Genomic DNA, 22,227 nt, shown 5'->3' on the forward strand with positions numbered 1-22,227 from the left:
ACCCCTCTATTTATTATTCTTCAGTATTTTCTTTGAAGTCTACAAATGAAGTAGAAATTCCAGCAGTAAGTTTAGGAGGCCTTCGTTAATCGAAAACACATCATAAATGTGTTTAATACTAGGTGCCCGTCAGCTCATCTGTGTTAAATATAATATGCTTTGCTTTTAAACAGGGTAGCGCTCACTTCCATTCATACACTTTTTTCATCTATTAGTGAAGCATAAAAATACTCATGTGGTGACGATCATAAGCCTCATTATTCCAATAAGTACACTGTGGAACATTTGCATAATGATTTTCAATAACTGCAATTTAGATTAATTTCTTTTTAATGGCACTATAAGTTCACAAAAAAAGAAAAAATTAAGACAAATTTTGTATTATGCAGTGATCTGAAGTTTCAAAGCAATTTGAAAGCTTTGAAAATGCATTTAATTATTGTAATTAGGTGTTAGAAATGATCAGAATTCTTTGACACTGTGACTCAGTAACATTTGATTAACTCTTGTGTCATAACTCACAAACATCTTAAAATATAATGAAAAATATATATATAATTATTGGACATTAAGCCACCATATTCCTATAGCTTAAGTTTTTTGTTTGTAATAAAATCTGCAGTCCCATGTAAGAAAAAGACTTTAATAAATGAGTTTTTAGCCAGTGTGTTTGCCTGGTTTGAAAATATCATGGTCATGCATCCATATAGAACATATGTACCAAAATGAATGTAAAACTGTAGATAAGGACATTAACGTGTTAAAATATAAAGATCTATATTGCAACCAGAGCAGAGAAAAATCATTAGCACAGAAAGGTGCCAGAGCTGTTGTCTGTAAGAAAATACAGGCTCTGTTAGTGTCTGCAGCGACAGAGAGCAGACGTGCCGGCTGAATAGACCCCAGTGTGTCAGGCTTCTGTTTCTGTGATGCATCACTGGTGCACCATAGACGTCCAGCTCAAAATCCTGAAGGATTGTGTACCAAGTATAGAGAACCTGCCCTGAGCTGTCCTGAACAAGAAGTTTAGTACAGGGCAGCTCATGTTTATCTTTGAGCCTGTGCAGCCACTAAAGTTTGTTATTCCATTATGTAATGCTATGACTGGTCAAAATGTAAATGACGGCTCGATGGGTTTTGTTGTGAGGCGGTGTAATCACGGTCTTTGTTAATATTTTAAAATCATGTTGTCAAGCTCTGTGATACTCCTGCCTTGTGCCAAAGAGCTGTGTGACAAGTATGGCCCAGTCCTGCATTACAGTGAACCCCAAGGAGAATTATACATTTCAAATATTTGGCTTTATCCAGAGTGATTCTCTGGAGTGTTAAGAGTCAAAAAGTCACATGCAGCAGCTTAAACTAGATTTATATCCATTTGTCTGAATATGTATAACTGCTAAACTATACCCCAGAAAGGATACAGTAAGACCATTTTAAATATAAATAAACTGTGCCAAGATATAACAAAAGGTGAATTCAAAAAGCTTAATAATATTTATTAATCTATTTAACAGGTGATGACATTAACATCAGAGTGCATACTATTTTAATGAGAATTCCAATGCTGAGCATACATAACATCGCACATATTTAAGGCCATCTGACTTTATTCTTTCCTGGACTAGTTGGCGGATGTGTTTACTTGATTGAAGAGTTTATCCTTAATAACTTGGGACATCAGACCATGAATGGCTTCAATAGTTGTTTTGCAGCTGAAAAAACAAGAGGAATAATGTTATATTTCCCAATCTAATTAACTGCCTACATGGTAATACAGCTAAGCATGCTTTTCATGATCCTCGCCAAACAACTACATGACAATACCCCTACAATAACAAGCAACATTAGTTAATGTCGTGGGACATAGTCAGGCACACAGTCACCTCGTTTTCATTCATATTCATCATAGTGCCAGGACGACAATCCTTCTCTTATTTGTAACATCATTTTATAATGAATAGACCAATTGATATAGTTTGGGAAAAAATCTTGTTAGGTTAACTTCCTATAGAACATTGTTACCTTTGAATAAAAGCTTGCGATGAGACAGTGATGATATACTTATTATATAATTATATGATAAAGAAAACTGACAGTGAATGCTGTTATTGTAATAAAAATTAAGTCATATAATATGTAAAAGTAGACCTCATGGTATTATCTATTTTCTTGTACTAAACACACACACAAAAAAAAAAAACAATTATTCAAACAAAAAATTTTACATTCCCACTTCCAATATTTTTAAGCACACTGCACAAGGATCTTAACAATACTCACTGTATTATTATTTGTTTACCTGTCTCGTGTGGCTTTGGCCAATTTGTCCTCTGATTTCCTGTCATGTGTGTCCAAGCCCAGCATAAAACTGCCTCTGCCGAGCTGAGCCTCTGCCTGCTCCAGCTTCTCCGACAGGTCAAACACCTGCCCCGTGGTGTAATCCGCATTCTAAACAGACAAGAGTCATTAAACGGAGCGTTCTTTTCTACTTAGACCCACTTCATGCACAATTTCCCTAAAATATGTCAGCTTAGACAACCCGCCTTTTCAACACTGCTGTGAAATACTGAAATCTGTTACAAAACATGTCCAGTTGGTTAATCCCTGACTGTTTGCTGAAGCCCCTCAGACGAGACTCCAAGTTTGCTGAAGGTGAGGTGATGTGCTCCCTGGGCAAGGTTTACTGGTAAAATAGAAGCGCAATGACACAAGGCCTAGAAGAATACTGACAGTGTAATCGTTGACAAGTTCTTCTCCAGCGGAGCAAGCCAAAGTTGACAACTAGTCAATTTATCTTCGTTCAGCAGCTCAGAGCTGCTGTTTAGATAGTCTGGTGAAGGCGTTAAATAAAGCTCAAGACAGAATGCTGGAGACAATGGTGGCAGCTCCATTTGGCTTTCAGTGCATTTAAATAAATGGAATTCCACACAGATCTGTCTACACATACTGGCCGAGAGGATACTTTAACAGAGAAGGATTAGAAATTTCTAAATTTATGTTGCAAATTACATGTTAGATTTCAAATTATATATTATAAGCATATTATAAAACTTTACGAAAATTCTACACAAGCACAGACCAATACAACATTTAAATAACTTTAAATAAATATGCTAAATAAAAAAAAATAAAAGCCTTAGGTACAAAAAGAGGAGCAACTAACTAGAGCTTAGAACATTGTTTCAATTGAAATATAAGAGAAATAAGATTATACTCACTGTTAGAAGACTTGATGAACTTAGAGTGTTGACCCAGTATTTATTCCAGAGCAGTTCAAGTAATTTGCGGTCTAGAGAAGACTTGAAATAAGTCACTTCTAGTGCATAGTACCTGATCAAAAGGAATTTTTAACATCAAATCAAACTTCAAATGCATTAATAAGGAAAAAGCAATTTATTTGAATACAACTAATACTTCAAATCTGTCTGTTTCAACTATAAATAAAATCAGACAAAATTTATATGTAATATATTTTGCTATTACAGAAGACTTACTGTTTGCAGTGGACTCCAAAATCTTCTATTTTATTGAGTGGTATTGTCTGGTACTCTGACGGACCCTCATCTGGGGGCTTGTATCCCTGAATCATAAAAGAAATATTTTAAAAAGTGCATTTCATATGTTATTCAATTTAACATTTATATAACCAGAGATCATACTGAAGTTAATAATCTTTTTTTTAAAGTCTTTCCTGGTCAGGATTTCTGCAGTGTTTAGTAGAGTATATGTACATGACAATAATAAACAGTGTATAAATATATTAATTTAAAATTAAAAGGATATGAAGTTGAAATGACAGCCAATAGATATCAAGTTATCTGTTACGACAGCATACAGTTGATTAAACTACCTTTGGATACGTCCTGAAAGCTCCAAGATTCACTTTTCCTGCGGATATGGTACGTGTAGGATCAATCTGTTATGAAAAGCAAAATTATGATACCACATAATGAGAAAAACAGAATTTGAGCAGGACATTCATACTTAAAACAAACAAAACAGAGCTGCCCGATGAATAGCAAATTTATGAACTGCATTCCTAATTATCATTAGCCCTTAGCAGCAGTTCCACAATACCACTGAAGTGTAAATAACATACTGTATACTGTTACAAAAGCAACAGCCATTAATCAGACACCACTACAAATGTCACTTCTACCATTTGTATTCCAGGGTCAGTCATGGATCACTGACAATGCTCCAGTGAAACAATCTTCTATTTTCCATTCTGACCTCCAGATATATCGATGGAAATGGGATCATATACAGAATGTCCAGAAATACCCCAATGGAACATAAGCGTAAAACTGATATTCTTCCTTTTGAACTTACCACCACAGCCACAAAGGGTTCCTGAAACTGTTGATTGAGCATTTGAGTGCTCACATCGATACCTGAGAGCCAGCAGCCATAGCCAGGGTGACTGTGGTACCAGCCAATGGCGTTCTCTAACCGGCCAACCTACAATGACATAGAGGTGACATCTCTGAAAATGTGAATAATGTCATTCAAAACTGAATCAGAATGTTGATGACTTAAAAGGACTACTCTTTAATCATATTTATATGCTACAAACAACTCTGTTCATGCAAACAATGTCCTTATCTTTAAAGGAATGAAAAATCTAATTTCCGGGTAACTGAAAAATAAAACGTGGAGTGAAAGAATTTCTTGTCATTCCATTCTGTTACTACATGAGCCTCAAAGCTTCAGGGCATAACTAAAAAATAAAAAACTAAAGGAATCTTCAAACAACAAACATGAATTGTCTTGGCAAATAGTTTTTGCTGTACTCAGAACATATTTGTTCTGTTAACAGGCAATATTCTATTGCATTTATATTTCAATGCACAGACACTTAGGCCTGATTTATCCTAAGTTTTAGAACCAAAAAAATATATATATTGTGAAATGGTTAAATGTCAGCAACAACTTAAAGACCTCTTGAGAAAATTATATAATAAACGTCATTCAATAAGTAAATAATTATTCTTTGTTTTTACTTACCCTCACACATTTAAGCATAGTTGCATATTATCACTGTCCAAAAACAACATGTATCTATGAAATAATTTTACTGGACAAACCAAAAGTTTTCTTTACTTAAAAGTAATTCTGGGATATATTATAGTGGCTGGACTTTTTCACAAAATGCAGAGAACACTTGCTGTTTTCTAGCAAACACAGGTCAGAAATGAGCTCATATTTTGTTGAGTTTTGGACAGTAACAACATGCTCCACTTCAGAGTACTTGTGAAAACAAAATGTCTTTAACATTTTTGTACTGTAGTATATGAAGAACGCTTATAAAAAGAAGCATTACAAACCTGTTTGGCATTCTCTATATAAGCAGCCATGTACTCATAGGCTGCAGCCTGAGCATTGACCCTAGTCTCAGTGCCCTCCACAGGCAAAGCAAAACTGTCCATGATCATCATGGTCTCGCCATCCACTTTCCCCAGCATCAGTCCCATCACCTCCAAGTTTCCTCCGGACCGTGCATGCATCACCATCTTCAACAGAGCTAGGGCTGAAATCTTGCAGTATTTAAAATAATGGTGGCTGTAAACAAGAGCAAATTCTGTCTGTAAATTACAATTCAACTTAATGGGTCTGAAATAATGTGGAGCTGTAAGAAACCCATTACTAAGAGAATTAAATATCACAGTAAATACACAGGTCAGCCATAACATTAATATGCTCTCCTTGTTTCTATCCCCATTTCTCATTTTTTCAGCTCCACTGACCATATGGGTTTGTGTTTGTCAGTTTGTTGTTTTACATTTACAGGCTCTTTCACACTTTAATGTTATGGCTGATTGGTGTATACGAGACAGAAGCCGGCTTCCTAATCGCAAGCTTCATTCTCGAATTTACCATTCCACCTTAAATGGTGCAGAAGTTAAATTCAGGTGCAGTGTAACTGCAGCAGCATTTAAGGTGGAACGTGATATTCCACTAAGGCTCGCAGTAAAGACAACAGTTTTTAGCAAATATGATCAAACAGTGATTCTCACTCTTTTGTCCATGGTTTGGCAGCAAGTATTTCTTGTTGTTGTTTTTTGTCGTACTTGTAGATTTCATCAATGCTCTGAACTTCTTGAATGCTGTTGGAGAGCTCCCATGTCTTCTGAGCTATGCTGCTCCCGGCCATAGCCTCAAAATACAGATTCAAGCCCTGGACACTACAGCAAAACAACAGATTACCCAATCCACATTCAGATAACAGGGCGTAGAGGCTTAAACCGATCTTAGAAATAACACTGACTTTATGATCATACACAATCGTAATGTTTAGATCGTTGCTGCTGATGCTACTCCTTCTGCTGCTTTTGCTGTCTTCTATGGGAAATGGCTGTTGAGACAAGGGTTGCCGAATATAGCCTACTAACTCCCCCTTCACGCCAGGTAGAGGAGAAAAAAACGTATATTGTTATTTGAACTTTGACTATTTGTTTACATATAATACAGAAAGTTTAAGAGATTAATTATATGTCAAGATTCTAAGTCAGTATTCAGAAAAAGATACCTTTTAACGAGGAAGTTGGTAACAATTTGTAGATTTTATTATTTTTACATTTATCCCTAAGAAATATTTAAGGAGAAATATTAATCTGCAAAAGGTTGTGTCTTTATACTCTGGACCGTAGCATTCTAAACGATTCTGCACGTACTGGAAAAACAGCATGTTAATTTATATTGGGATTGTACCCCAATATGGCAACCTAGTTTCTTAGTGGTGTACATGGCGACACCCACTGGATATTGACTGGAAATACACTGCACTTAATAGAAATTAATAGAACGTCTGAAATCAAATGTTGTATTAAAATAAATAAACCAATGCATCTGTAGTACACTTAAAGTTATAATTTTAACATTTTTATTATATTGTCAGAAAGTTTTATATCTGTTTATTCCAAAACCTTCATGTTTTTGTTTGTGTGAAGTATGCAACATTTCAAAGTAAAAGTCTTTGTGAAGCCTTTTGAGTTTTGACAGGAACCAAATATTGTTGGTTTAGAAAAAATCAAAGGTGAGACGTTAGAAAATTAACATTGTTATTACGGTCAACATGATCTGTCTCATGTCTCATATTCTGCCACATAATCATATGTGAATTCGCATTTCAAATTTAAAATTCCCCGTTTTTATTAATTATTAATACCAGTTTCAAATATAAATAATTTCACAAAATAAATAAAAGAGATATAATAGAATAAACATTTCAACATTAAATGGTGGTTAATATTTTAGTTTTGATATAAGATCGCCATCTAGTGCTTTGTTTTTGAAACTGCAATTGATTAACTTTAAAAATGCACATAATCAGAATCAGAATCAGATTTATTGGTCAAGTATGTTGATACACACATTGGATTTGGTTACGGCTGCTGGTACGTCTCTCTAGAATAAATACAAAATATAAATGGTTTCCAGACAATGCACAGAAAACCATATACAAAATATTCAGACACTTAGACCATATTTATATACTATGTACAGACAGTATAACAGCAATGTAGAGACAGTGTGTATATGTACATCTTACATGCAGTGACCAATGAATATATATGTAAATATACACAGAGTACCAAAATATACAGGTACAAATAGTGAGGAAGTGATTGAGAAGAAACTGCAACAGTGATGTACAAGATCAAAAGAAGACCAAAAGATAATTTGTACGTTTGTGTCGTTTATATAAGTTACACAAACTCCATTGCATTGGACAAAAGCCTTAATTAAGTTGAAGCGATGTCACAAGCAGGACTTTAGTAGCTCTGTTTACATGAAAACTACATTACCCAGAATCCTTTGGAAGAGCAGGTTCGCAAAGCAATGAGGAAGTGGAAAATAAAATTGGTAATTTAAGCAGCTCAAACGATTTATTGGGTAAATTAGGAGTCTGAAGTCTTCATTAGATACTTCTCCTAACTCTCACAGAATAAGAATGTGCTCTGCATAAAAACCTAGCTCCTAGAATAAGCATGAGCCGTGCTGGTGTGTCTGGAACACTTTCTCAGAGGTAAGAATGAGACTGTTTCAGTCTCTGATTCCTGATGCTGCTCTGGGCTGAGGTTATTAACTAGGACAAAAATTTAAAATCGATATTGTACTGGGTCGGTTTGTACTGAGTAGGTCGTCACAACATAGCTGTAATGTTTTTATTAAGGTACCCAAGACATATAAGCAGGACTCTCCTCAGCTCAGACCAATCTGTGGAGACTAAAGAACTAATGTCAAGCAAGATTTCTCAGGTTATTATTATAACTATAGGTTATTAGTATTTTAATTACAACGATTTTGTTGCTGAAAGATATTATTCGATATACGCAAACAGCCAGTAAAAACACATTGTTTTCCTTAAATTCTCTATATGTCAATTTTCAGTTTCCAAAAGGCTGTTTTATTACTGACCATTTATGACTTACATAAATGAATATAAGATCTCTTATGACTGGGTGTCTGGCATAGAGTTCTTTATTAAAAAAACATCCAAATTGAAATACTCCATATACCTTAAGTGCCTAATGACATCACACAAACAGTGATATTCAAACTGGCTTTTTTGAATGTATTATCTATATATACATGGCTTATTGATATTGGTCTGAAAGGCAGGGTATAAAGAACAGCTTGTTTCTTGCTAAGGTGTAAGGGGATGTAGGAAAGATTTTTTAAAAGTCCTTTGTTAAAGCACTATATGGTGTGCTATGATATTTTTGTATTTTCCAGGCAAGATGAATATGACCACATTCTTTCTCGTTGGACTTCTGGTACATGTGGTTTTCTTTCTTTCTATCTTTGACATCTACTTCACATCACCATTGGTCCATGGGATGACCCCCCAGCGCAACCCTCTCTCTCCTCCAGCCAAGCGCCTGGTGCTCTTTGTGGCAGACGGTCTCAGAGCGGACAGTCTCTTTAAGCCAGACGTCAACGGAACTTCCAGGGCGCCTTATATAAGGTACTGACCATAGCTAGTCCTTAATATACTGACCAAGAGGAGTGTATAAGTCTCACTAACTGACATAAAATCCTGTATGTTTTACCATGTGCAGTTTGATTAATATATCAGTAATCACACTCAGATAACATAATACATGTTGCTTTGTTTTTGTTGTATTTGTTAGGAGCATAATCGAAGAGAGAGGGTCTTGGGGTGTTTCTCACACTCGGGTCCCTACGGAGTCCCGCCCAGGACACGTGGCTCTAATAGCAGGCTTTTACGAGGATGTTAGTGCTGTGGCCAAAGGTAAAGTGTTAAACACCAAAGCAGTATTACAGATAAAATACATAAATATTTTACAGAAACAGGGGTTGGACAGTGAAACTGAAACACCTGTCATTTTAGTGTGGGAGGTTTCATGGTTAAATTGGAGCAGCCTAGTGGCCAATCTTCATTAATTGCACATTGCACCAGTAAGACCATGTGCATCCAATGGTTCAAACATTGTGTCCTGAAGGTGGTGCTGTGCATCAGGACGACAATGCACCAATACACACAGCAAGACTGGTGAAAGATTGATCTGATGAACATGAAAGTGAAGATGAACATCTCCCATGGCCTGCACAGTCACCAGATCTAAATATTACTGAGCCACTTTGGGGTGTTTTGGAGGAGCGAGTCAGGTCACGTAGTGACCTGACCAGTATTCTGCAAGAAGAATGGCTTAAAATCCCTCTGACCACTGTGCAGGACTTGTGTACGTCATTCCCAAGACGAATTGACGCTGTATTTGCTGCAAAAGGAGGCCTTACACCATACTAAGATTATTTTGGTCTAAAACCAGGTGTTTCAGTTTCATTGTCCAACCCCTGTACTTTCTTACTTGATAACTGTAACATTCATTTGATTCTAATATGTTTTTCTGTAGGATGGAAGGAGAATCCAGTGGAGTTTGACTCTGTGTTTAATGAAAGCAGGAACACCTGGTGTTGGGGAAGCCCTGATATTCTACCCATGTTTGCTAAGGGTAAAGACATAGTTGTACCACACTCTAAACCCACTACAATGTCAAATCTTAATACATCAACTCTGTTAGACATTGGAGTGATAATTTTTAACTGTGTGTTTTCTAGGAGCCACTGGAAATCATGTGTACACTTACACTTATCCAGCTACAATGGAGGACTTTGCTTCCACAGATGCCTCCAAACTTGACACCTGGGTCTTTGATGAAGTGAAGGTATGTCTTATCCTATAAAGTTATGACCTTCTTTGTGTTGTTCAGAGCTTTGCCTCTACCTAAATAAATGCAATCCTTCTCTATGTCTTTCTTTGACTAGGGCTTCCTCAACTCTGCCAAAAGTAATCAGACTCTGCGGTCTAAATTACATGAAGAACAGAGTGTGTTATTTCTTCACCTTCTGGGACTAGACACTAACGGACATGCCCACAGGCCTATGTCAAAGTAAACTAGATTTTTTGTCATTCTGATCATGAAAGTAATCAGATCCTAGAACTTATAGAAGATTGTGGGGATAATAATCTGTGGGATACATGAGGGAAATATAGCACAAGACTGAAGTACTGATCAACTAGACTGAATTGTTATATGTAAAGTAGTTCGTACAGAACGGATGGTGTTTTATTTTTGGAACCGTGTATAAGCAACCCTATTAATCAATATCAAAGGGATTCTTTTAGAAATAATTTAACAGTAACATGGTTCTATTACAAAGATGTGCTTTCTTTTACCAGGGAGTATTTAGACAACATTGGCCTGGTTGATAAAGGTGTGGCTGAGATAATCTCTGTGTTTGAAGATTTCTATGATAATGATGGAAAGACAGCATATATTTTCACAGCTGATCATGGCATGACAAACTGGGGTAAGTCCACTCTTTGTCTGCTCTGGTCAAATTATTTTGAAGTGATTTATTAAATTGGCAGAGATTGCGTAGTGGTCTAGGAAATCTTTCTCAGTTTTTTTAGGCTGTGCCCTTGTGTTTAGGGTCTCATGGAGCCAGCCATCCCTCAGAGACCCTCACTCCTCTGGTGGCTTGGGGGGCTGGAGTTCAGACAGCTCAGAGAACTTCCACTGCACAGAACTATGAAGATAACTACCTGAAAGGTGGGTTAAAATATCACGGCCCCACTTTAATAAAGCTGTGGCTTGGCTGGAAACCAGATGAACAGCCAATATATAATGGTGTCCATTGTGTAATTCTTTAGTTTTGCAATTGAGGTGCTTATGTAACATACCTTACCAAAAACGAAAGTTTGTAACCATCTCTTTAGCAAGACTCATTCATTACATAGTGGTTTCTAGTTTATAAGTAATATCTTATGTGTACTTATTATATGATTGTCCATGCTCCGAAACTGAATACAGCTCATAGCTTTATGGCAACAGGTGCATCTGTGTCAGAATTTTTATCACACATTAGAGATAACATCATCACATGTGAAAAAGCACAAGGAAGTTTGAGATTACCTCACTTATCTATGATTTTTTTTATATAGATACTCTTGGCCTTTTGGTAACTTCCTTTACTCTGAGTTATAGCTTTAGTGTGAAACCAAAGAAAGTCTCAGAATGTGACATTAGCAGTTATATTAACTTTATTTTTTGTCTTTGTCTCAGAATGGGGGCTGGAAATGTATAAAAGAGTTGATGTAAACCAGGTGGGCTTTTCTACAGCTGTTAACACAGTCTCTGTCATTGAGCAAAGCAATTGAGATATTCTGAATTTTACATTTGTTTCCTTGTGAATTGAATCAATGTAGGCTGACATAGCACCACTCATGTCCTCTCTCATTGGCATTCCCATTCCACTCAACTCTGTGGTAAGACTTATTTTCACACAGAATAAATCGCAGTTTTGTTATTTGGAGTAGCTCCTTCTTTCGTGTTTGTTATCTTTTTTTTTCGTCTCTCTTTCATTCTTGCTCATTCATTTTCTGATAATATACTTGGTTGATTTGCAGGGTGTCCTGCCATTACAGTACCTCACCAACAGCCAGCACTTTAAAGCCGAAAGCATGTACGCAAATGCGATTCAAATCCTGGAGCAGTTCAAAGTGAGTTCCAAAATTTACTTGTATTTACACAAGCATCTTCTTCTTTACAAATTTTGCAATGATTTTACATTGCTGTTGCATTACTACACTGTATTCCTGCCATATATTACATTAATTAAGTTTGCAAGAATTATGTTAAAATACTTATATCAGTCACAAGCTTATTTAAAATGGGAGGGTTAAATCAGAAAGAGCATCTGGCATGACAGCTGTGCCAAGTTTAAGGTTTTCTCTTCAACTGGATTGGTGGGGGATCTGTTGTGGTTACAGGAACAGACAAAAGTGGATTAACAACATATTAAAGTACTTTTATACAGCAGCAAAGCAATAATGCATTTTATATTTGAGGTCAGAGTCTTCAAAAGACCACAGCACCTGATGAAAGTAACTGACCATTTTCTGATACATTAAATTAAATTATAAATGATTTCAGTTTTCTCTTTTCGAAATGTCATGGAATGCTTTAATAGGTCACTTGGAGCTTTTCTCATTTAATGTAGATTTTCCAATATGAAGGCCTTTTCTAGTATGAAATCTATTTGTCAAGATCAAGATTGTCACCCATCATCATTAAAAAGATATGCATGTAATAACAAGCCTTAATACGTCATATCTTCACATTCATGATTTTAATACTTTTTGTCATTACAGGTGAAAATGGCACAGAAAAAAGAGACCACTCTATCATTTCTCTTTACACAATACCAGTGAGTACAGTATTGGCATTTAAGATTTGCATAAACACCAGATAACGCTACATTTATTTAGCTTTTTCTTTATTTGTGAATCATTCCTCTATAGAACTTTATCTGAATCAAAACAAATGGAGTTTGTGCACCATGCAAGAGAACTGATTCAGAAAGGGCAGTTTGATGATGCTGTAAGTACAGAACAGTGTTATTCTTATCTGTTTTAGTTTGCTGTTAACATGAGAGAATTTCCAAATACTGTAAATTTAAGAAATCTGTGTGTTAAATAGTGATTTAATGAGATCAAAGCCTGTGTGAAAAACAAAGCTCTGTATTTTAAAGAGCACAGGTTTTCTCTAGTAATTCTTCTTCATATTATGAAATAACCTTTAAACTGGCTTCTAGTTTTTAAACCTTTCAACATGGCCACATCAACTGGTTCATTCAGGGACATGCTTCTTCTCATGACAGTTATTCCTTACAGAAAAAATTGTACAAATAAACAATTTCATAAACATTGTTTGCTACATTTGGTAGTAAATATGACTTATTTATCAGATATGCTTTTTTGCCTTTTTCTTTTTAGATTCATCATTGTAAGACCCTGATAGCTCAGGCCATGGAGGGTTTGTCCTACTATCACACCTATGACCGCTTCTTCCTGGGATCGAGTGTGGTATTAGGTTTCATTGGTTGGATGTCGTATGCAGTTTTATTCATTCTGAAAACTCATGCTAGCCTCCGCAAGCCACCTACTAGCAGAAATGTGGTGAGAAAATGTGGTGATGCACAGAATCAGAATATGAACATAAAATGGACTGGTTTGAAATAAGGATGGAATCTCACATTGGTCTAATGGCAATATTTTTTTAAGCCAATGTCTACCACTTTGCATATGGTTCTAATTTTTTTGTGCATGCAAACTTTTGTGTCCCTTAGTTTTCATATAGAATTCATAAACATTTGTTATATTTTCTAAACATTTATAATATTTTTGGGAATTATTTGTTTTAAAATAAGGGGAAGAGTCAAAGGTGAATTTTCAGTGGCAATTTTCACTTTAGTATGATTTAAGTAACTGAGAACTGAGATGGACAAAGCAAGCAATATATTCATTAACACTATTGTGACTAAGGGTGACTCATGTGTTGCTGTGTTTCCTGTGTTAACACAGATGTCTAGGAGAGCACTGAAGAGGGGTTTTCTGGTTGTTGGTCTGCTGCTCTCCCTTTTCCTGTTGATTCAGGCTAGTCCCTTCACCTACTACATCTACTGCCTGTTGCCTGTACCAGTGTGGTACTCTGTATTTAAAGAGTGAGTATCATTCTGTCATCCCTACTTCTGTAGGATACTGTAGCAATCTATAGTAGTGCTATGAGTCAGTTAGGGGTTGATGGGAGTACTAGTGCAGACGCTGATACAAATGAATAATTGAAGATAACTCTAAATTAAGTGTGCTTTAGTTTGGATTGGATTTTTTTTCTTTCTCTTTTGTGTCTTCATTTGAATTTTATTTATATATATTTATAGCTCCTGGCACCTGCTGTGGTTAACCACCATAAGAGAAGTGCAGTTTCCATGTTATGAATCAGTTGTTTTCAAATCACTCTTTAGTCCTTCAATACAATAATTTCCTTTTTCTTCTTTTCAAACCTGAAAATTTGTTTCCCCTTTTTTATTATACAAATAGTCAGCAACTGTTCTCCCTCTATTGCCTTTTCTGCTTGTGTTATATTGTGAGTTATAATTAAATTGTATATTTTCTGGTTTTCAGATTTGGCATTCTTCTTGATCTTATCAGATCAATCCCCTCACTGCCACTGAGCAAATGCTTTGGATGTTTTGTGCTAGTTATGTTTGGGATAGAACTATTGGTAAGTGAAGCTGGGTGTTTATATATTTTACAAGAATTTAAAAATATGCAAGTGTTTCTTCATCACTACTTCACTGTGTCCTGAGAGTAACCTTTTATAGTGTCATGTTGTAAATTATTGAATGAAATAAAGGAAGTGACTAATTAAATGTGCTATTTTTTCCCCCACTGATTGTAGGTGGTGAGTTTTTTCTATAGGTCAATGCTGACCCTGGGGCTAATAACTCTGGCACTGTGGCCCTTTGTCTCTGGCATTCACAGAAAATCAAAGGTAAGGTGGATTGGTGGACCTTATTTGTTATACTGTGTCCGAAGACTTCATGCAAGAAAAATGTAGGTTTTAATTAAGGTGTTAATACAAATGTATTGTGTTTGTTTTGTAGTCCAATTCAGTGAACTGGGTATTGAGCTGCTTGTGCTTGGCTGTGTTTCCTTTGTTGCCTGTTGTTGGACGAGAGCCCAATATCAACTATGTGTGAGCTCTTCAAATCTCTCCATATCTCTATTCATAGAGTGAAAACTTCATAATCCATAGATAGAGAGTGCTAATTGATTTTAGATGTGAAGCACCTCAGACACCACACACCAGAGAACAGTGGTTGGCGCTTTGCATCAAAGATAATGTCTGTGCTTGTTCTATTTATGGCCTATCTTTGAAGGAGATTTTTGGCATAAATTAATCATATAGATGAAAACTGTAAACAAATTCAAATAAATGTTTTACACATTAAAATTTTTATTATGTGGCAAATAAAAACTATTTGTGCACTTTGAATGTAACTGAGTGTTTTTTAATTTTATTTATTTGTCTTGTAGTTTTATTGTGTGCATGTACTTACAACATTTTCTTTTTTTTTTTTTATCTACAGGTTGTGTGCTGGAGCTCTAACTCTGATCATTTCCCTCATTTACTTCTGGTTGTTACATGGACGTTCAGGTCTGCAGAGGAGAGATCACCAGCTGTTTATTGGCCAGGTCATTTCATCTTCTAAGTTTTGTGTTTTCCTTTCAGCCTGTTCTATGATATTCATGTGTTATCACAGACATATATTAATGTTTAATATTTCTTCAGTAGGATACACGCTTTCTTGTATATAAATGCTCTATTATAAAGCCTGTTTGGATACCAGTGATGTGTTAATGTGTCTAGATGCTCCACATGCTGCTGTGTGTCTGCGTGCTCGTCAGCACACACTCCAGTCTGCAGCTGAAACAAGGCCTTCCTCTGTTCAATCAACTCATTAGCTGGACCACTCTGGGTAGACATTTCTCTTCTTTATTCATGTCCATCTCCTGTATTCTCTGTGTTTCTTAAAGGAATAGTTTAAAATAATCAAAAAAGTGTAGTGTGTACAGTCAGCAATATAAAGAGTCATACACTATTATTAATTTATTTATTTTTAGTCATGATTGTATGTTTACTTTGACTACTTAAACTGTACATGCTTGTTTAAAGTAGTTGCTGAGTACTTGAAGCATTTGAAAAAGTGACACAACAATTAAAAATGAAGTCCAGGGTTTAGAGGGATATACATAGTTTGTTTCATATATTTCATAGATTTTCAGGATAATTTATCTTCTCGCAGATTGTATTACAAACTTTTTCTTTTCTCTGGTTTAGTGATGTCCTTTTTTGTGCCCTTGCTGGCTTCCACTCGACTCTTCCACAGGCTGCTGAGTATTCTCATCTCCCTCATTTGTGTCTACCTCCTCCTCAGTACTGGGTAAAGTTACATACAAAAAGTTTAATGAAATTCAAGACTAGAATTATTTAAACTAGATTCATTTAATGTATAACTATTAGTATCCTGTGCCAAATTTTCATTACATGGGTACATTCTTATTTGCATTTTGTCACCCAGCTCTGTAGCACTTCTGATACAGTGTGAGTTCTCGGATATTTATACATAGTGAAGTCTGGTTTAAGCCAACTTTCATTAAATGTGGCTTTTGCACTGTAAATAGGTATGAGGCCTTCTTCCCTCCAGTGCTCTCATGGCTGATGTTTGTGTGGATCAATATGGAGCAAGAAACCATGGAAACACACAGAGTTAACAGTAGGACTGAGGTAGCTCTGAAGTCTTTCTGAAGTTTACAGTTGCTGAACTCTTGTTGAGTTGTGTGTGGCCTCTGTGACCCCTGTGAAAAAGAGGATGTTTAACCCAGTGGCTGGTGGTTATCATCTAGTTATAGCACAGTATTCTGAAGTTTGGGGCACCCTATTTAAGGACATATAAGTGAATTTAGATTAGATAACATGTGCCAAACTAGCCATACAGCTGAATACATTCCTTCTTTAAAAATGGTTTTGTGTTCTCAAATTGTCATTTTCTCAGCAGTAAAAACACAAGCTAGACAGATTAAAATGCCTCAAGACTAAATTTACATTTTTATCTTTTTCTTTTTAATCACAATTTTATCATTCCTAAAATTAAGTATTCTAAATGCCCTGAAAAAAATATACAATGTATGAATTAGCAGAGGACCACGTTTAGTCTTAGATCTCATAAACACAAATGCTCAAATCTTTTATTTATTGTTCTAAGATAACGCATTAGTAATCCTGAAAGAAACTGCACATGCTGAAGGAGATTGCAGTTCTTGTTGAAATATAAACATAGTTGAGCATAAACTGCTCGGCGAAGATTTTGGTCACAGTGAAATTAACACGTGTCCTTTATAAATAAAAAGACAGGAAATTCCTCCAGGCCACAAAAATGTTCACCTGTTACTGAACTATACTTAGTGATCTATTGTCACACATTTTTTGTAGTTTTTTGTCACAAATGCTGTTGAAGCTAAATGCAGTTATGTGGGTTTATTTTTAATTACAAAATTCCACCATTTTCAAAATAGTTTGATGGGAAATAATTGCAATGTAATGCAACTAACCACAAAGATTTTCAGTAATTGTCATCAAAACAATATATACAGAAATTGTGAATCAGTAGAATTCTTTAGAATGGGGCATTTTATATCGAACCACTTCATAATTTTGAAAGTCTCTGAAATTACCTCTTGAATATAATTGTGTTTTACTTTTTCAACTGAGTGTATTATGATGTGCTTTCATGGATGTTGATATTATCCCAATGTTTTTTGCAGCTTTACAGCTTTGATTTTGCCGAAAATATTGACTTAACCAGAATGAGGCAGCTGAAGTTGGATGATATCCGAAGATCATACTTCTTTGTATCCTTGAACATGCTTTGTCTCTACAGTGAACTGATTTTTACTTAAAGTATTGTTTTAAGTAAACCAAAATCAAAATTTCAAATTAATCATCTTTGTCTAAAGCTAGACACTTGTCCTGTGTGAACACAGGGTATAAGGGAAATATAACTTAACAATTTTCCCAGGTTTTCTTCATTATAATTGCCTTCTTTGGGACAGGAAACATTGCTTCAATCAACAGGTAAACTGTCCTGTGCTTATACAGTGCCTTGCGACAGTATTCACCCCCCCCCTGGCTTTTTTAATTTTTATATATATATATAAGTATTTTTTATATATATAAGATTTTTTTTTTACCTATTTTGTTACATTACAACCTGTATTTTATTTATTTATTTTTTAAGCTGAATTGTATATGATTTTTTTTCCCGCTCTCTCTCCTTCTCCTTATTTCACTTCAAGTTCTGGTGCAATCAATTACCTTTAGAAGTCACATGCTTCCTTTTCTGAAAGGCCCCACAGGCTGCAACACCATTAAGCAAGCACCACTAACCAAACAACACCGTGAAAACAAAGAAGATCTCCAAACAAGTCAGGGTTGAGTGTTAAAAAATATGATCCCCCAGAGTACCATCAAATCCATTATTATTAAATGGAAAGAACATGGTACTACAACAAACCTGCCAAGAGAATGCCATCCACCAAAACTCTCGGACTGGGCAAGGAAGGCATTAATCAGAGAGGAAACATAGAGATCTATCCATACGACCACAATAAGCCATACACTCTCTAGGGCAGAAACTCTCACTTAGAGTTTGCAAATAGGCATGTGGGAGACTCCCCTAATGCATGGAGGAACGTGCTGTGGTAAGATGAGACCAAAATAGTACTTTTCTGCTCCAAACCAACACATCTCATCACCCCACGAACACCATCCTCACAGTGAAACATGGTGGTGGCAGCATCATGCTGTGGGGATGTTTTTCAGCAGCAGGGACTGGGAAGATGGATGGTGCCAAATACAGGGATATTCTTGAGACTTGCAGCTGTAATTTCAGCAAAAGGTGGCTCTACAAAGTACTGATGTACTGTTGGGTTGAATAGTTATGCACACTGAAGTTTTCTGTTGTCTTGTTCTATGTGTTGTTTGCTTCGAAATAAAAAGAAAATAATATGTTCAAATTGCAGATTCCAGTATGGGCTGATACTCATCAGGCCACCCTAAAAAAGCAGCTGAATTTGATTCTGTAGAAAAAGTATTTCCTCATCTCTTTACACTGTAGCCTCTCTCTCTCTTTTTTTTTTCAGCTTTGATCCGGCTTCTGTCTATTGCTTTCTTACGGTCTTCAACCCTTTCATCATGGGTGGCCTGCTGATGTGGAAGGTATGCCAGTGGCACACTCAGATCTGTCTGAGAGATAAATAAGCATCTTCTGAATAATAATAAGCAACTTCTGAAGGAAGTCTGTGTAAAGGAGACATATGTGAGCCTTTTACTTATATAGCACATTTCTAGACATTCAAAGTGGCTTCTGGCAATATGGAGAAGTTTGTGTGTTTCGGCAAAGCTGGAGGTTAACTGTTTTAAAAGGTGGTGATAGCCTGAAGGGTTTACTTCTCTTTTTTTTTTCTTTTGCGCAAATAAGCAGTTTATTATCTGCTTTTAACTATGAGTTTGTTTTATTGTTTTGCAATGCCACGTACACTTCTTTTTGTTTCCTTTTACTCCCATTTTTTTAGGTTCTGATTCCCTTTATAATTGTAATGTGCACATTTGAAAGTGTACAAGTGTCAACACGGCTTTCTTCTAGAAGGTAAAGTTTACATTGTCATACAATGCATGGTTATTATTTGACTTTTATTGACCTAGTTATGAATATAAAGTCTGGTCCTAAAGAAACATTGTTTGGAGGCCTGTGCACATATTTCTCCTAGAATATAGCAGGTCATTTCTGTCACTGTACTTTTAAGAGACATGGTAAATGATTTTAGTTTTGGCTGGCTGTCCTGGTTTGTGCTTTGCAGTGCAGGCTGAAACAGACCTTTTAACCAACAAATATTTTTGTCTTTTATAAAACTGCAATAAATTAATAAATACATGGAAATTTAGTTCACTAAAATTGTAGAAACTGTTTAATTCTTTTCCAGTCTTTTTCTAATTGTGATGGTCATATCTGATTTGATGGCACTGGTAAGTTCTGCTCAGACAAAATAAGAATAAAGTCATGTCACCTGATCTTTAAAATAATATTCAGTGGTTAATTAGGCTTTTCTGTGTTTTACAGCACTTCTTTTTCTTGGTGAAAGACTATGGAAGCTGGCTTGACATTGGTACCAGGTAAATCACATTTCCATAAATTCATGATTTATTTAAATGAATGTTTTCGATAGATCTTGATGCAGAAATCTGAATGTTTTTGTGGATTTTATTTTATTTATTTTATATTTTCTTCTTTCATTCTTTCCAGCATTAGTCACTACGTCATCGTCATGTCCATGACCATCTTCCTTATGCTCCTGAGTGTCATGACACACATACTAACCTCTAAACAGTTCCTGATTGGTCAGAAAATGAAGATGCACTTTAAGTGAGGAGACTAATATTTAAATATTTTTAATATTTTAATATTTTATATTAAATATTTAAACTAAAAATTCCAGAAACACAAAAAATATATGGAATCTAGTTGCATTTTACATATCACAACATCCAAGACCAACAAAATCAGTGTGTTTTTATTTTTAAAATGTTTTTAATTCTCTTCCAGATGAAAGGTATATTTCAGGAACACTGTACATGTTATATCATAAATATTTATGACAGTGTTACACCCAACCCTCTCTTTTGTATGATGGCATCTAGGGGTATCAAAAGATGGGTATAACAAGGAGTGTGTGGTGCAATTGAAAGTGAGGGAAACATACAATAGAGTGCTCTTTTCTGCTTTTATCTCAAGCAAAATTCAGGGTACAATAAAGCAGCAGTAGTAGTATGATAATGGTTTAAAATGTATAACAATGCAAATGTAGTTGTTAGCAGCAAAATGTAAAGTAGAAGACAATGAACAATCCCAAATGCTAAAACCAACCAACTGGACAGTGGATGGTGCCAAAAAAAAGAAATAAAAACAAATTCCCTAACAAATAAAACTAAACTACCCCAAAAATACAGATATGGCACCCACCCCTTACCTAGTGTGTGTATATATACAGGGTTGAGCCTAACATGGAAATGTATAGGCGCCTGTCCACACCAGTAGTGGTGGTAGACATTTTTAACAAGGGAAAAGAATTCAACAGTTTTCAAAATGGTTAAAGTGAAGCTAAGCTAGCAGCAGCATAACTAGGCCTCAAACTCTATCTAGAGAATGTAATGAAGTAACCTCAACAGCAACAATAACCTCAATTGAAGCTAGCAGCAAAGGACAAACAAAAATAGCAGCAACATCTGTAAGCCTAGGCTAGCAACAACAAACCTCAAGCTATAAATTAGCAACACCCAACTCTCACACAAGCAGAAATATACATTTTCTTGTTCCCTCCTCCCTTCTGTTCCACTTCGTGGGCTTTATATCCAAGAGGTCCCGCCATTTTTAGATGAACAGCTCATCCTATTGGATCAGGACAGCAGTCTTGGGCAACAGCTGAACAGACAACGAGAGAGAAAGAAAAAAGGTAGAGGGAGAAAAAACAAACAAAGTGTCTCTGGCACGTAACATATGGCTATACAAAACATGAGTAATTAAAGCAAATAAGTAAATTAAAATAATAACAATGATACATTTTATTTATAAATCGCCTTTCAAGAACCCAAAGCGATGGCAACATTAGGACACAACACAAAAAACATCAAAAGACAAAGACAGAGCAGTACAAAAAGGTACAAAACAGATCACAAAAAAAATGAAACAAGAGTACATAGAAATGAATGGGTTGAATTTTTTTTACATCTTTCCCCCATTACTCCAGATGTATTTAATAAGCAAGATCGGGTTCGGTGTCTGAAACTGGTTGTATTTATAAAACAAGTTCAGATTTCATTTTTGGGTTGGAACACCAAAAAAGTATTTTATTTATTTTTTATTATTTCTTATAGTTTAGACATTTTTAGTATTATAGCATAAATAAAGCATTGTGTCTTGCCTGTTTAGCTATATTTGGGGTAATGGGAGGAAATGTGAACCTGGAGTACATTATTTTACTGTTATTCTTGATATTAATTTAACTGGCCCTGGACAGTGTTTTTAATTAATAAATCCTTATAAAAATACATTTGAATTGCCATATTTGTCTCATTTCACTTGCTTTCATTTGGTACAGGTGTTAAATTAATATATAACAGTCCTTTTGTGTTGGCCTGCTTGTTTAACCATTTTATGATGGTTGACATAAATAAAAAAGGGCGCTTTTAACTTGTGACTTATATCTTCATCAGGGCATGATTTACTTTTGACATTTTT

At 35.5% G+C, this 22,227-nt stretch overlaps 2 protein-coding genes across 3 annotated transcripts; one reads left to right on the forward strand and one right to left on the reverse strand.

Moving 5' to 3' along the window:
• Nucleotides 1–1,468: 1,468 nt before the first annotated feature.
• Nucleotides 1,469–6,399, reverse strand: cops5 (COP9 signalosome subunit 5). The gene is made up of 9 exons (XM_066677219.1): nucleotides 6,269–6,399; nucleotides 6,018–6,185; nucleotides 5,328–5,562; nucleotides 4,333–4,461; nucleotides 3,851–3,916; nucleotides 3,495–3,580; nucleotides 3,219–3,330; nucleotides 2,300–2,448; nucleotides 1,469–1,712 (listed from the first exon to the last, which is right to left on the reverse strand). Exons 1-9 carry the CDS (start codon nucleotides 6,277–6,279, stop codon nucleotides 1,622–1,624), a joined length of 1,047 nt encoding a protein of 348 aa, XP_066533316.1. The 5' UTR covers nucleotides 6,280–6,399; the 3' UTR covers nucleotides 1,469–1,621.
• Nucleotides 6,400–7,848: 1,449 nt separating this feature from the next.
• Nucleotides 7,849–22,006, forward strand: pign (phosphatidylinositol glycan anchor biosynthesis, class N). 2 transcript variants are annotated; one of them, XM_066662497.1, is made up of 29 exons: nucleotides 7,849–8,029; nucleotides 8,740–8,971; nucleotides 9,138–9,259; nucleotides 9,882–9,980; nucleotides 10,087–10,193; nucleotides 10,294–10,418; nucleotides 10,709–10,839; nucleotides 10,962–11,081; nucleotides 11,595–11,635; nucleotides 11,738–11,797; nucleotides 11,939–12,031; nucleotides 12,683–12,738; nucleotides 12,833–12,911; nucleotides 13,307–13,489; nucleotides 13,895–14,034; nucleotides 14,495–14,594; nucleotides 14,772–14,864; nucleotides 14,977–15,068; nucleotides 15,463–15,568; nucleotides 15,744–15,852; nucleotides 16,215–16,317; nucleotides 16,559–16,661; nucleotides 17,699–17,785; nucleotides 17,953–18,008; nucleotides 19,076–19,151; nucleotides 19,508–19,581; nucleotides 19,916–19,958; nucleotides 20,053–20,105; nucleotides 20,236–22,006. In XM_066662497.1, the coding sequence occupies exons 2-29, from the start codon at nucleotides 8,745–8,747 to the stop codon at nucleotides 20,357–20,359; spliced, it is 2,802 nt and encodes a 933-aa protein (XP_066518594.1). In that variant the 5' UTR covers nucleotides 7,849–8,029; nucleotides 8,740–8,744; the 3' UTR covers nucleotides 20,360–22,006. The 2 variants fall into 2 exon arrangements, with proteins under 2 accessions (XP_066518594.1, XP_066518604.1); XM_066662507.1 differs by lacking the exon at nucleotides 7,849–8,029 and adding an exon at nucleotides 8,140–8,261.
• Nucleotides 22,007–22,227: the final 221 nt, after the last annotated feature.

This window comes from Hoplias malabaricus, chromosome 1 (assembly GCF_029633855.1).
Source record: "Hoplias malabaricus isolate fHopMal1 chromosome 1, fHopMal1.hap1, whole genome shotgun sequence".
NCBI classification, from domain to species: Eukaryota; Metazoa; Chordata; class Actinopteri; order Characiformes; family Erythrinidae; genus Hoplias; species Hoplias malabaricus.